This window comes from Seriola lalandi, unplaced genomic scaffold (assembly GCF_002814215.2).
Source record: "Seriola lalandi dorsalis isolate HSWRI2012SDOR001 ecotype SW California unplaced genomic scaffold, Sedor1 jcf7180002054883, whole genome shotgun sequence".
NCBI lineage: Eukaryota > Metazoa > Chordata > Actinopteri > Carangiformes > Carangidae > Seriola > Seriola lalandi.
In genome coordinates this window covers 5200626-5215882 of record NW_019525658.1, presented here as the reverse complement: position 1 = coordinate 5215882, position 15257 = coordinate 5200626, and the positions used below count along the sequence as shown (strand labels likewise).

General features: G+C 40.9%; 1 protein-coding gene across 1 annotated transcript; it reads left to right on the top strand.

The window, feature by feature from the left end:
* The first annotated feature begins 2390 nt into the window (after positions 1-2390).
* arhgap25 (Rho GTPase activating protein 25) lies at positions 2391-14607 on the top strand. Its single transcript, XM_023397600.2, has 11 exons — positions 2391-2775; positions 5348-5550; positions 7010-7097; positions 7427-7540; positions 8896-9100; positions 10254-10386; positions 10573-10646; positions 10875-10996; positions 11495-11649; positions 12726-13267; positions 13863-14607. The coding sequence occupies exons 1-11, from the start codon at positions 2712-2714 to the stop codon at positions 14062-14064; spliced, it is 1902 nt and encodes a 633-aa protein (XP_023253368.1). The 5' UTR covers positions 2391-2711; the 3' UTR covers positions 14065-14607.
* Positions 14608-15257: the final 650 nt, after the last annotated feature.

Sequence of the window (15257 nt, the reverse complement as noted above, 5' to 3'; positions counted from 1 at the left end):
TGTCCACAAAAAATCAGGTTATCTCGACCTCTGTTTCAATTTTGACAATTCTATGTCTCTTGCATGTCCACAAATTTATGTTGGAACACTCCTTTGAAAGTGCCAACACAGTCTGCTTTGTTATTTTAGTCTGAGTTAAAATTTTTTTTATCATTGTTATTGGAAATATAAATATCATTTGAACTGTGATTGAGCCCTTTGAACTCAAACCGTAAACAGTAATACTGAAACAGTATTGATAGATTACAGCGAAAGTTGGAGAGCAAATTCACCTCCAGTTTCCAACAGACTCCAAAAGGCTCAGATTGTTAATTTAAGTAAATCTGCAAATGGTGATTAATTACAAGTTAATGGGTTGCTATGGAGAAATTATGGTGAGGGTGCTATACAGGGGCTTAGGCGCTGCAGCAAACACTAAAGTACATCCAGTGTACGCGAGTCCAACTCTGATTGGACAAAGCTTTGGCTGTAATCATCCTAACATCCTCTAATCACCTCATCTCATTTGTGCACGTTCTCCATTTTGTTTCTATCCAATCAGATAAAAGAATTCATTTCTCCTTGTCAGTGAAGCCAAACGAACTCTGGAGGTCGAGTGAAGCACTGTAAACGTTAATGTAACCCAGACAACTGTTTCTTTTGTAGCAGGGATGTGAAGGTTGGGATCTATGTGTCTCCATATGGTCATCATATAAAAACTCACCAGGGTCAGCTTGGAAACCACTTGCCACCTTAAATTTCCTCTCATCAGAATCTGAATCATTAAAAATATAAGTATATACTTTTAAGCAAAGGACTTACATTTTTGGTAACCCAGAATTTGCTTTTGCTCCATTATGACAATCAGTTTATAGGAGTTGACGTCATTATTTTTTCAGACGGTATAAACCACTCTATGAACCAAGCATGGCTTTACATGTTGTTTTCTTTTTGCATCTGAAAGTCATTCCATTCATTTCTTCACTGATGTGATTCCATTCTCGTCTCTGTTTTTAACTAGTGTGATATCCAACCAGTCTTAACTAGATCTTTCTTACAATATTTATTTTATTTACTGTAAGCAAATCAGACCTTTTCAAAGCTAAGATATTGTACATTTAAAAAAATGTTTAGAGATATGTTGAGTGTTCTTTAGTATTCTTGGTTAGAGGAGTATATAAGTATTATTATTATTATCATAGTAAAAAACATCAAGATAGCAGAAAACTATTTTCTCCGTCTTTTCTTGCTGTGACTTTAGTGCACTTGGGTGTTTTCTAGGCTATTCCTTGATAGCTGTTGTGTGAACCAACTTCTGTGTCGCAGTGAAGCAAGTTGAAGCAATGCTGCGGATACTTGTAGCGCCGTGTTGCATCGTCTCCTTTTGAATAGACAGGAAGTTTCCTGAGAAGTCTGAGGACTGGTGTCTCAGCAGTCGTAAGATATCTCACATTTCTCATGCTTCACCGCCTCTGTAGCGGTGTGATCTTTGAGGTTTTTGTCCCCCCGCAGCTCTGTACTGCCATTTCTCTGTCAGGTGTTACACGCAGCCACTAGAGAGAGCTGGAGCTTGTGTGGTTGGCTTATTAAGTGTAATACTGATGCTGCATCTGAGCAGAAAAGGTTTGACCCTTTGTAACTGCTGTTTGATACATTCCAGTGCCCCTAAAATTGAGGTTTGCTCACATGAGGGATTAATATAAAACTATCAGTGCTTTTGTTTTTTTGTTTCGTGGCGCTCAGGAAACCCCTCTGTGCCATTCTTAATCAACACAGTGCCACTTTGCTGTTGTGAATCCTGCCCAGCCAGGACCCTCTTACAAGGATTGTATGGCAGGTTGTGACTGTCCCACATACTGTGTAGGCTCCCCTCTGTGGACAATTTGTTTTGTTGTTATAGATTCTCTTTAAAAAAAAAACCTGTATGATTTCAGTATATCATTCCTAAACTGTGCAATGGTTTGTGTTGAGTTGTACAATTGTCTAGAGCAAAGTGGTACCCTTTGATGCTGAAATGTGCTTCGCCTTGGTTCAGAGAAAATTAAAGATATATATATATATAAAATTGAAAAAAAAAAATCATGTGGTTGGCTGTGTGTGACTGGCTTCTTCCCTCTCAGTCTTCTTCCCCATTTTGAAAAAGATGCACAGCTGATCTTTACACCTACTGACACATTTTATGATAATTTATTTCTTAAAAGATGGAGAGACATTACAACCAGGAGTCAGTGCATGATCCCTCGAGCTTAGAAATACACCGTTATAAATACTGACTGTCCTGCTGCAGCCTCCTGTCTCATGCAGCTCAAGCTGTGAGGCAACATCCTCTCTGAAGGAGTATAAACCAAGAGGTGAAACCCATTTCCGTTTAGAAGACACCCGTTTTTTTTGTGTGACACCAGTGAACAGTCATCTGAAAAGTCCCCACTACATTAAGCCCTGGAGAGCTTTTAGTGAATCAGCCTAGAAGGCATTTACACAGCTCTCAGAACAAGTATGAACATGGAAGTAAAGGCAACATGAGGCGACAGGTTTTGAAGGGCTGAAAAAAAGAAGAAGAAAAATTAACACACAGGAAGTAGGAAGTGTGATCTGCGATATCTCCAGTTTCCATGTGTGTGTGAGTGTGCGTCAATGTGTGTGCTTGTGTGTGTGTTTGAGTGTGTGTGTACATGCTCCGGTGGGCTGTATGTGTGAAATGAACCACTGACCTGTGTTATGAATTAAGGACAATGTCTCTCAAACTACCTCGCAACTGGGACTTCAGCACCTTCAAGGCTGAGACAGCTCGGATAGGTAAGCCGGTGACCGTGCTGCATTCACTGTCTGCACTGTGGATGCAGTACCTTCACACTTCACATTTTAAGGCACTTTACACTTTGGTAATTTATCTGATGCTGTCACCTAAAGCGATGTGAACTGACTAATAGTTAGATAAACCACAAGTGATGGTACAGAGGAAACATCCACAGCAGTGTACTTTTGTGTAATCTTTGTGTCTCCTTTTCTTCAAGAATATAATGTTTTTGTATTTTATTTTGCAAGTTCATTGTGTTTATAACTGAGGCACCACCACACTAAATTCTTTAATAATAATTATAGATAATAATTAATGACTTCTCTGCACTGTGCTTTCTCTGTATGGTTTTGAGCACGATGGTGGTTTCTTAACTTCTGGTGATTATAACCAGAGTTATTTTCAGACCTTTTTATTTTTGGACACAAATCACTGTCCTCTCATATAGAATGAACAATATACTGCTATGATGTAGTTTGACATTTAAGTCCTTTTTTTTTTTTTAAAGCCACTTAAACGTCACTCCCAGTGGTTGAAATAAGACATTGGCCAACCTTTGTGTGTGTGCCTGCAAACTGCTGTGCAGTCATGTATTTTAAGGTGACTGCACAGCAGTCTAGACCTACTAATGCTATGCTCACCAGTGTTTGCATAAGGTTGAATCAGTGCAGTAACATGCCTTGTTTCTTGTCATGCTGGGATGACACAACAGGTGATAAAAGAGGTTTGCACACAAGCAGTGACTGGACTCTCCACAGAACAGCTATTGTTCACAGTGCGCATCATGTTTGCTCCAGCTCTAATCATCTTTACAATCTGTGGTACTGGCTGTTTAGCACTAGCAGTGTGGAAGGAAGTAGCAGCCTGCAGGGCATTTATTTTATCTGCTTCATGTCGACTGAATATCAGCTGCTGTTACTATCCTGTTCTCACTTTCTTACTTCCTGAGAGCTGGTGACTCACACCTGATGCTTTTACCTTGAGATGCTTCGTGGACCATGAACAGGAGTGACGCAGGAAACTGATGCAAGAGCTCAGTTCCTGCAGAGCTTTGACTTTGTCACTGTCTGTGTGTAACTGTGCCTACGTATATTGCATGTGGGTGTGTATATGACAAGTGTGCAACACATGTTTGCGCACAATTGTGATGCATCTGTCCTTTCATATGATTTTGGAGGGACAACCACAAACCTGTCACAATGTACAGAAATGAATGTTGATTTAACGAACAAGACACAGATTCTTCATGATGCAGTAAACTGCTTTCATACACTGCTTCACGCAGGATTAAAGGAATAGTTTTTATTAATAGTGAATATTTTAGGAGAAATTATAATCACTGACACTGTGTTAGTCACTGCCAGTTACATACTAGCAAACAACACAAACAAATAAAGCAGAGCAGAGCCCCAGTTTTTCTTTTACTTTTCACTTTTTTCACATGTGGGAAAACCATGTTAAACAGAGCAAAAGTGTTTTTATATCGTTTAATACATGTCTGGAGAGGAACTTTAAGTCACAGTTCTAGCATCTTTGCCTTGTATGTCAGTGGGAAACTCTCCACTGTGCCCATCTTGATGTGAAAGTGTTGCCCTTAATAATGTAAATTCCTTTTCATGGTGAGCATTGAACACATCTTTGAAGTGGTGAGCGACACTTGGTTTGTCATGAATTAAGGCCAGTTTAAAGGACCAGTGTGTTTGTCAGTCGAGGGCGTGGTGTGACATCGACCTCTGTGTGTCGGCTCAGGTTTCCTCAACAGCACTTTAACTTTCCCTCTAATCAAGGGAGGATAACGCTAGTAAAATTAGACCAAAGGCTTCTTATGCTGCTAGGTGGAGACCTTCAAAGTGTCGCCGGCCCTCCGGCAATGATGTGGCAGCTTCCTGTTTACCCCAGTGCAGCCCTTCTTCTTCTCTTCTCCTCTACCATCTTGCTTAAGAAGACACGGTGAATTTAAGAACAACTGAGCAACAGGGCTCAATCTCACTCCAGCTATCTCTGCAGTCCTACCACCCTGCGTGTTGCTCAGACTGTCTCCATCTGACTGTGTCTTCTCTGGGCCACGTACACTTCTGCCTCTGCCCTTTCATCACACTATTAATCCTCCCAACATGGCCTCTCACAGTCACAGAGCTCAAGGGTGAGAAGTGTCAGTCAAGGGTGACATTCTTAGAGTACTAATAATAGGATGGCATTTGTTTGTGTTGGTTTCAGTTCAAGTTAAGTCTACACAGAACATGATCTCTGACCTTTCCAGCTTATTGTTAGTTGTGCTGCTTATGTTGAAGAATCAAGGCTGCATTCGTGCACCCTCAACAGGAAACCGGTCAGCTCTGACCAGCAGTTTCCTTTCAGCCTGAATGTGTGGGGAACAAAAATAGACGATGTTGAGCAGGTCTCTCAACCTCGATAGGCTGATGCATATTCATGCCAAAAAGGGGAAGTGCTCCGCTGCAAATGAGTAGCGCTGATATTAAGTTTCATAGCTTCGAATGTGACACAACACGTTGGGGATTGTTGTTCTTGAAACTTTTCTTTTTTCAACTTAACTCTTGTGGTGTTTGGCAGCACGATCCAAGAGTGTGATACCTGGAGAGGGAGGCTCCGGCCCGGGCTCGCCGCGCTCCTCCAGGTCCATGGAGAGGCCGCTGAAGGCCGGCTGGCTCAAGAAACAACAGAGGTCTTTAGTCAAGAACTGGCAGCAGCGTTACTTTGTGCTGAGAGGGAGCACACTGACCTACCACAAAGATGACAAGGAGACCACTGTCCAGGTCAGACATTTTAGCCCTTAATATGTAATTATTTTAATTATGATTTGTTATCTTGTTGTTCTTTTTTTGTCCTTTGCTGGCATAAAACAAGTGCACATTTCTTTCAAAGAAATTCATACAAATGCCAGATATTAGAAAATTAAAATGCTACAATGACCTTTTGAATTTGGCACATGCAGTTACTTAATCATTTCTGTTTTATTACATGTTGATGGTTTACTTTGGTGGTCTACCACTAACATAAAGTGGTGATCAGATATGTACAAGTTTTTAAGTAATGTTTTTTTATATGAAATGTCTTGTATTTCCATGGAATCATTCATAGTTTAATAAGAACTTTATCATTTATCATTTCCAATCAACACCACAAACACTTAACTAGCTGTGTGGCTAACATTGCACACTTCCTGTAAACAAAATGAATGATGTTAGAAGCCACAAAACAGAGGTCCCCTGGCATTGAAAGTCTTTATTTGTTGGCCTCTTTTAATCCACTGGTTTACGCTCAAAGCTGTAACATTCATCAACCATCCAGCCAGAACCTTGTACTCTCTGTTATCATTCTGCAAATCTGTCTGTGTGTGATCAACACAAGATCTTGGTCCTTTCTTCACATCTTGTGCAAGGTGTGGGCAAACCTCCAAAAAGGCAGCCTAGAGACTATGATCATGACGTTCCCATGGTGTTAGCTTTAGCTTCTCTAAGTATAAAATATGAAAAGTTTGATTTCTGTTCACCTCTTCTCTTACATTTCTTCTTTTTTCTCTCGTACCCCTGATGTACTTCCTGTTAAGAAATGAGAGGTTGGGGCACAGGAAGGGAGAGGAGTGTTAATGAAAAAAAAAATTAAATTAAATAAAAAAATATATATATATATATACATCATAAAAAATAAATAACCATAATTTCATTCAGGGTAATTTAACAACGGCAAACACATGTCCTCTACATCCTCCAACTGATGGATCAGCTCCAATTATTAGGAATCACTCCAAAAGGCAAAGAGTCATTGCTACATTTGACCGAGATGTAAAAACATAAGAGAGTGGGACAGTAGGTGGAAAATGCTGGATAGAAGAAGTGGGCTGCAGTGCACTGACTGTACATGGTGTAATGTAAACTGAGTGGACTCTAAACCAAATGATTAAAGATCAGCAGGGAGCGTTTTCTTGCCCTTCTCACAGTGTGTTGTACATCTGCAAAAGCCTGTGTGACACAGTTTTGCCACTATGACAGAAACTGTGGTTCACTCACAGTGAAAAACCTGCTGAAACCTTTACTACAGTCACAATACATGGACTACATGTACTGTTAGAATTAATAGCAGCATATGGTCGTCTATGAATGAATTTAAACACTAATGCAAATATTAGTGGTTGGTTTTTGACATGAAGGACTTCTGGTTTTGATATTACACCACAATACATTTCTTCTATGTGTGTGTTCCTGTTTTCTCCAGGGAGTCATCCAGCTACGGTTCAGTAAAGTTAATGAACTCCCTCCAAACTCAGATGACCCTGGGAAGTACCTCTTCGAGATCATACCACGTAAGCAGATGATTGCCCTTTAGTAGGGAACAAATCTGACTTAAGACCTTGATGGAAAATTTATTCCAGCACCTAAAATGGTTATAGCTATATTTCCTGTATGTCAGTGTTTTTAAACCTCTACCAGTTGTTGCATGTCTCGTTCAGTTTTCCATCTGAATGAGACAAAACTTATCTGTATGCTAGGAAGTTAGAAGCTACCAAGAAGTGATAACAATCTCAGTCTTCTCTGCAAATCTTCTAGCAGATTTACAACATTTGCTGACAAGCATCTATCTCAAGGTTTTCTTGTACTAAGACGTCATTTTTCAATAACAATCATTTCACAGGTGCAACCGGAGACAGAGAGCGATGTCCGTATGTGTTCATGGCGAGCTCCCAGAGTGACATGGAGGAGTGGGTGCGCACTCTACGCAGAGTCATTGGAGTACCGACAACTGGAGGTTCAGAAAAATTTTTAAATGTTATAAAAACTATTTGTTTCTCACTTTTCCTGCCTCATTCTCTCATTAAATGTTTCCATCAATTCCCCAAAACAGAAATCAACTGATAAAAACCTTACATAAAATAAACTTAGGCTATGTGTGATGCAACTGTCTTGTTTGACTGGACTAAACTTTATGAGAAATTAAGTTCAGTGAAAATAGAGTTTAGGTTTCTCAAACACTATTTATTTTTAGGTTACAAATAGGAAAAAATGTCAATACGTACAGCATGGTGATGAAGGGGAGAAGGGTGCTGTTTAAATACTTTATGTACATCTGTTGCTGAGTCATCACAGCGGTAGCTGCTGTATGTATGTAATGACTCAGTGTGACAAAAAATCCCTTAAAGGTGTTGTTTTGGATAACTGTCTTATTCACTTTGAGGTCAAGAGTCAAATGGCAAAATTGATGCCACTCTCATTTTTATCCGTTAAATATGAAACCATGCCCATGATACAATTAGCTCAGCTTAGCATAAAGGAGGGAAACTCTGTACGAAGGTAACAAAAAATCCACCTTCCAGCACCAGTCAAGCGTGCTCATTAACATATTACACAAACGTACAAGAACTCTGCTGTTTGTCCAGGGGGTCATGTGCCGGACTATTTCCCAGCCAGGAGCAGTGACTTCCTGGAGTCTTTGCTGGTTTCCTTGCAACCTTATGGTGATGACAAGGCTCCAAGAATTTATTGTTCCCAGTTACGGCATAGTTGGAGACTAGCTAATTCCTCCTGTATCTGGCTAATTAGCTAGTTAATGAGCTAAGCTAACAGTCAATTAACTGCACAACAAGCAATATTATTTGTCTGATATTTGCATGAAAAAATCCTCCAAAAGGCACCAACACCACAACCACGACTGAAATGTCGTGTTCAATGGCTCAAATGAGCTGAGGTGATGTTGAGCAGACAGCTAGCAGACTGTGATGGCGCCCACCTGTCGCTCAAAGTGGCCACGCCCTCAATTATGCATATCTTTAAGCCTTAAACATAAATTCACCCCCGTACAGAAATTAGCTATAGAGGCTAAAAGCGTTTTTTGTTCCAGGCTGTAATTATGTTTATTTCTGTTGTAAAGTTAGACATTTTAACATGGCAGTCTATGGGGATTGACTCTTTTGGAGCCAGACTCTAGTGGTCATTTAAGGAACTACAGGTTTTGGCACTCATTTCATGCATTGCCGCTTGGCTTAAACCCCATGTAAAAGTGATAAAAATGTGTTGATTTGAACTTTGTTAAATGTTTTCTGATTATACTGATTATTATAATGATACAGTTACTGGTCTGAGATGTCATGTAATGCCTCTCTGCAGTGTTTGCAAAAAGTCTCATGGATACTGTGACGTATGAGCAGCGTTTCGGGCCTCACATGGTACCAATCTTGGTGCAGAAGTGTGTCGAGTTCATTAAAGAACATGGGCTGGATGAGGAGGGCATCTTCCGACTGCCCGGCCAGGACAACGCTGTCAAACAGTTCAGAGACGCCTTTGATGCAGGAGAGAGACCTTCCTTCCCCAGGTAACACACCCATGGTTCCTTCTGCACAGACCAGAGCCATGTGAATGAGTTGATTACAAATAGTCATGAATACACACACAGGTATCAATGAGTAGCAGTAGAAGTGGTTTTGTGTATACAGGACATGTATTGTATATGAAGTGGAGTTATTCACATTGCTGAAATACACAACAAATATTGAAAGTTCATTGGTTATAAAGAGGTTTATTCATCACACTGACAGAGTCACACATCTCATGGAAATTTGAAAGGACCAAAATTATTTTAAATCCTCTTTAAACCCGGCTGGTACATGGCGTGAGCTTAAGAAGGTCACTGCTAAATAAGGTGAAAATGCCCTAACCTCAATCGATCAACAGCATCAGCCTTTTTTTTTTTTCTTTCTGCAAAGCAAGTACAGATGAGAAAGATGAAGATAAATTTTCTGTCAGCTCAGAGCTGAAGGCGACACCACATCCTGTTCTGTCAGTCACACAGGAGGACGTCTCTTTTACGCAACATCACAAGCTCCTCTGACACAGCGCTGTTGATTAAGACATCCATTTAATTTAATTTTTGTCCCTAATCTAATGTAAATAAAGGCTGCTGAAAGATGTTTTATGTCATATCTCAGGCCAAGAACAAAACAGAGGATACAAGAATTTGTGTCTTCACCTCTATCTATATTTTTGGTCAAATCCAAACAAGACAATTCAACAGACACAGCTGATCATACAAAACTAGGCCCACACGCCCAAACAGCAAATTCCTAGAGAACTTTGTCTTCACCATATTAGCATTTTAAACAGGCCTTGTTTATACCACTATATAAATATTTTATACAATATTTACACAGGTCTTATCATAATGGAAAATCGCTTGACAAAACACTGAGCTCATTGATACTTGGAGTAAACATTTAGCCCCAAGTTAATAAAAATAGATTTATAACTGTAATACAGATGTATGATACATATGTATATATGTGTAGAATCCAGTTAACATTGTATCAGATTTAAGCCCAGTTCAAAGGTCGCTATATACAGCATGTAATCAAACAAACTACATGTCTGTGATAACTCATGCAACCAACACTGGCTCCATGTACTGACACAAGGTCTAGATGTGAGTTAAACTCTAAGTGGATGTGGATTGGATGTGTCTTTGCCTGCAGTGACACAGATGTCCACACGGTGGCGTCACTGCTCAAGCTGTACCTGCGGGAGCTGCCAGAGCCCGTGGTGCCCTGGACTCAGTACCAGGACTTCCTGGACTGCACCACCCTGCTGGACTACAACAACACAGAGGTCTGTCCACATCTAAATGCAGACATGTGTATAGGTGTGCGTGAATGCATGTGTGCGTGCGTGCGTGCGTGCGTGCGTGTGTGTGTGTGTGTGTGTATGTGTGTGTGTATGTGTGTGTGTGTGTGTGTGTGTGCATTATGTGATATTTTGAGTGCACATGTCCTTTAATCTGTTGCTCCTCCTCAGGGTTGGGAAAAGTTGGAGAAACAAATTGCCCTTCTCCCCAGACTTAACTACAACCTCCTCAGTTATGTGTGCCGGTGAGTAGAAGCTGCAGCGCAAAGCATTATGGGAAATTCCAGAGAAGACGCCCTTTGTGGTTAGAGAGGATGTCTCACTAATTGTTCACATAAATGTCCTTCAGCAAGACACTTCAGCGTCCCTGTGGTGAAGAACACTGAGCAAACGCTGCTCTGAGATCAGTTTCTAGTATTGACACATACCCAGCTGTGTCTCTTAAACATGGTTTCATGTCTTTTTGTTCTCAGGTTTTTGTTTGAGGTGCAGCAGCACTCCAGTGTGAATAAGATGAATGTGGAGAACCTGGCTACAGTGATGGGGATCAACCTGCTCAAACCTCTGATAGAAGACCCCATCACTGTGATGAAGGGTGAGAGCACACCGCTCACTGATCAACACAAATAACAAACATGTTGCTCCACACAATGTATCTGCGAGGAGCTGAGAAGATGATTAAATGTGTTATCTTATGACCTTAGAATTATGTTCCTGATATTTTGTGTTCCTCTGGCTGCACAGAATCCAAATGATATGTGACATTTTTATTAAGCAACAATGTGGCAATACTGCGACATGACTACATCCTTCTCTTTTTTGGGCACTTTATTTAGTGAAATAAAAACAGCCTTTGACAAACAAGTACACACAGTTTAGGAAGGCGTGTTTCATTCATATACTGCTTCATCAATTCCACAAACTTCAATATGAAAGTATGAAAAATAACGGAAAATAACAAAAGAAAAAAGTGCAATAGAAATCTAAAACTAATCCAGTAACTTAAAAAGTTAATCAAGAATTTGCATAAGAAGCTAGAGATGAGACATTTTGATCATAATCTTTTCACATTTGTGTTTGTTTTTCTTCACAGCAACTCCTCAGATCCAGAAGCTGATGACAGTGATGATCAGACAACATGAGGCTCTGTTTCCTCTCTCCAAAGACGTGCTCCCCTCCCCTCCATCAAACAAAACCGAGAGCCAGAAGAACACTCCCAGAAGCTTTGTGGGCTGGGAGTCTGCAGAGGTACATTGAGGCTCTCGAAAGGTTTTAATGTCCTGTTTTTAAAGCAGATTCTTGTGTTAGACATTACATAACCAAAATACAGGATGAGGTCAGTGGAAAGAAAAAAACATCAGGATATCTAAAAGACTTTCTGTTGGTGGGAGGAAGTTCCCATGTGGCCAATGTTAAAGTGCTAATTCCATCATCTGGATCCATATACAGTCTGATGTGTATTACTATAGTACCCTCTAGCATGGAGACTAGTAGCACCTGGTAATCTCAGTGCTACATAAAATACAAATTTGTGTGAATATACCATCATCAGATACTCATGTTTTGTTTTTCTTCATTATGTGGATTCAATCGAAGCATCTCAGAAACACCCATTTCCTCATGCTGACAGTTTAATACTTAAGTGTCTATTTTCTTCTCTGATTATAAAGCAGCTCTAGGTTCTATATTAATACTGTGAAAGTATCAAAGCCCTCAGTCCACAGAGAAGTGCACACAGCCTGTATTCAGAAATTGAGACTTAAAGCCAGCCGTCAGGACTTCTGGAACTTTGTGATGTCACAATAAAACAGTCACTCTCAGCCAGGCCCCAAGACCCGCCCATCTGGACCCGCACTCCAAACCTTGCAGGATTTTGTTTCTCTAAGTGTTTACCTGAAATCTCAGTCAATCACTCAGAAAACAGTGAGCCAATCAGAAGAGAGCCTCCTCTCTTCTGATTGGTTCACCGACCTGTTGTTACTAGAGCTCCAGAGAGAAGCCTGAGAGAGGAGATGTAAAACTACATTGAGATGGTTTTTGGTTCTTAAACCACACATATATCTTCTTATGGATCAACACTTCAAATACAACAAAAAGTGTGGAATATGGGACCTACAACTAATAGAAAAAGCCAAACTCAAAGATGTCACTATTAAGTCATAGTTAATGACAAATAGTTGATTTTTTTTTTTTTTGGTTTATCTTTCCTTCAATGAAGTTTATTTCTCTCTCTCTGACTGTAAAACTACCTCTGCACATGAACACTTCTATGTTGTATGCATGTCTGTAATTCATCCATTCCTTCCATTATGTGTTCATCTCAGATGGGTGATGCGTCTCTGTCCGAGTCTCCAGAAGAGGAAGAGGACGCTGACAGTCCAGGTCCAGGCAGAGAAAACTGCAGCCAGACCCTCCCTCCAGAGCCTGTGTCGCAGTCCATAGACGACTGGCTCGGAAGTCCCCGCAAACGCACCCAGACCCTGCCCAGCTTCAACTGCCCCCTCACCGGGATGGCAGCAAAGGCCGAGGCTCTCAACCGGTGGAGTCGCATCCAGGAGAGCGGGGAGGAGAAGAGCGGGACGTTCTCAGAGGACATTTTTAAGATCCTGGATCTCCGGGGTTCAGGATCGTTGTTTGGGGGGTCTCAGATGACCAACAAGGAAGGGGAGGAGAAGCTCATATCCCGAAGAGGAAGTGACAGCACAGCTTTGTCAACAGCTGGCTCCCAAAAACCAGACAGTGAGTCCAAGCCTGCCCGGGTGCTGTCCCATCAGAAGAGTGCAGAGACCCTGACAGTGGCGGGTTCAGGTCAGCAGGTCAACAACATGTCTGAGCCGAAGAAAGACAAGCAGCCGCTTGGATACAGGTGAGTTCAGCTGAGGAGTCACATGGAGACACAGTGACTACGTTAAAACTGACAGCAGACAGACCCTCACCAACCTTCAAATGTGCTACTCATTCTTTGATATGACTTTTAAAGGTAACTTGAATTAAAACGGAACCATAAAATCAATGTTTTATCAATGTTGTCTGATGAAAACTTGACTTCTAAATGATCTTCAGGAACAATTTTTAGCTTGACAACCTGAAGGAGTTCAATTTCTGAAACCTTTTAGCCACTGCAGCTCAAAGAGGAGGATTCAGTCCTCCTGTTCAAACATGAAATTCACCAAGACTGAAGTGAAGCAACTGAAAGGTTAAAAAGAAAGTTCATATTCAGGAACTTCTGAGGAAATGAAACACATTCAGTATCCATTTTTGGCTGAATAAATAAAAAATAAAAAAGAGGAATAGAAAAAAAGCAACTTTATTTACCTTGGAAAGACTCAATATTACTCAATCTTTTTGGACTTGACTCATTTGCTCATCAGTGACCAATAAAAGGACATAGATTGTGTCCAGATAGACTAATAGTTTTACTGGGTATCTGAACTCTCTGTGTGTCTGATTGTCTCCTTCAGTCTGCAGCAGGAGAACAAGGAGCTGAAGGCCTCACTGGCAGAGCTCCAGTCTGCTCTGGAGGCAGAGCGCCGCCGTGTGGCTGCTCTGGAGATCTGCCTGAGAAATGCCGAGCGCAGTCGAGACGAGGCCCAGAGACGCAACGAGGAGCTCCAAAGAGACATTCAGCAGTTCCTCGGCGGAAAGAGACAAGCTCCCACCTAACAGTCATTCCCACTCATTATCAGACTCACCAGTATATGGATTTATGACCCTGAACAGAACTAATTTCACAGGAGCTGATTATGGAAAATACCATCGTCTTCCACTGGGATGGCACTGGATTGTTTCCATCTGAGCTCTTTGGTCCTGAAGATGAATTATTGGCTCACTTGTTTGTGTCTGTGAGGAAAGTCTTAATTTCACTATTCGCAATAAAGACTCCAAACACAGAACAAGCTTGGAGAAGTGGTGTCACTGTATATGGACTTCCTGGATCGTGACTCCCAGAAAAAGAAGCGCCACACTTGGGGGATTATTTCTTTACAAAATTTTAATGTTATTTTGGCAACTTGAAAATGGAAGAATGGAGTTGCCATGGAAACGCGAGGCGGGACAACATCAGCTTAGATTGCACTCCTTGACAACTGAACTGCATGGTGTTAATGGTGGACAATGCAAAGTACTATGTGTCATATGGAGTAAATAATCAGCTGATCATTTGATGTGTCATTTCTCTGGTAAATTAATAAAACTGCACAAACTGAAGTGGTTTTTGTTGATGCATAAGATAATCTTTACACAACATACATTATTCTATCTACAGACTAATCAGTGTACCTTTCACTGATGACCACCTTAGTCAGGCAAGAAGCCAAGAGAGCGGGATACAATTGAAAAAACAATGAGCCTGAAAGAGACGCAGTGAACAGTGTGCTTGTTGGTTAAACCGATACATCAGGCCTTTATTGACAGGCTTGTGGCTCTGTGACACTGTATTTAGTCACGACATGCTGATGTTTGACAAGTATAATGTGAACCTAGCTAATAGTTGTTGGCATGTTTGAGTGTGATCGACTGAACAACGCTAAAGAGCAACGGCGAAAAAGCAGATATGTCTATTATTCACCTCAGTGAATGCAGTTTAACTGTTTAATTAAAGCTGTGCTAATCAATATTTTTCATATTAACAAAAGCTGGAGTGACTGTGTGTAATAATGACAAATCCACAGAGAGTTATCACCTGACACTGCGGGTCGCCTCAGCTTGGAGCCATGAGGTCTCAGTGTCTTTCAGCTCACTGCTTTAGTTTTACTCTTGTGGTTCACTCTCAGCAACCTCGTCTCCAGACACAGCAGGAAAAAAAAAAAACTAAAAAACAAAATAAACTGTGTGCTTCCTGCCCACCAACCAGCGGA

Bases quoted from the DNA above. Each gene is read 5' to 3' on its own strand.
- arhgap25 (XM_023397600.2), top strand. From the start codon at position 2,712: ATGTCTCTCAAACTACCTCGCAACTGGGACTTCAGCACCTTCAAGGCT. The intron at 7,541-8,895 runs GTTCAGAAAAAT...GCCTCTCTGCAG, and splicing joins TGGAGTACCGACAACTGGAG to TGTTTGCAAAAAGTCTCATG. The intron at 9,101-10,253 runs GTAACACACCCA...CTTTGCCTGCAG, and splicing joins GAGAGACCTTCCTTCCCCAG to TGACACAGATGTCCACACGG.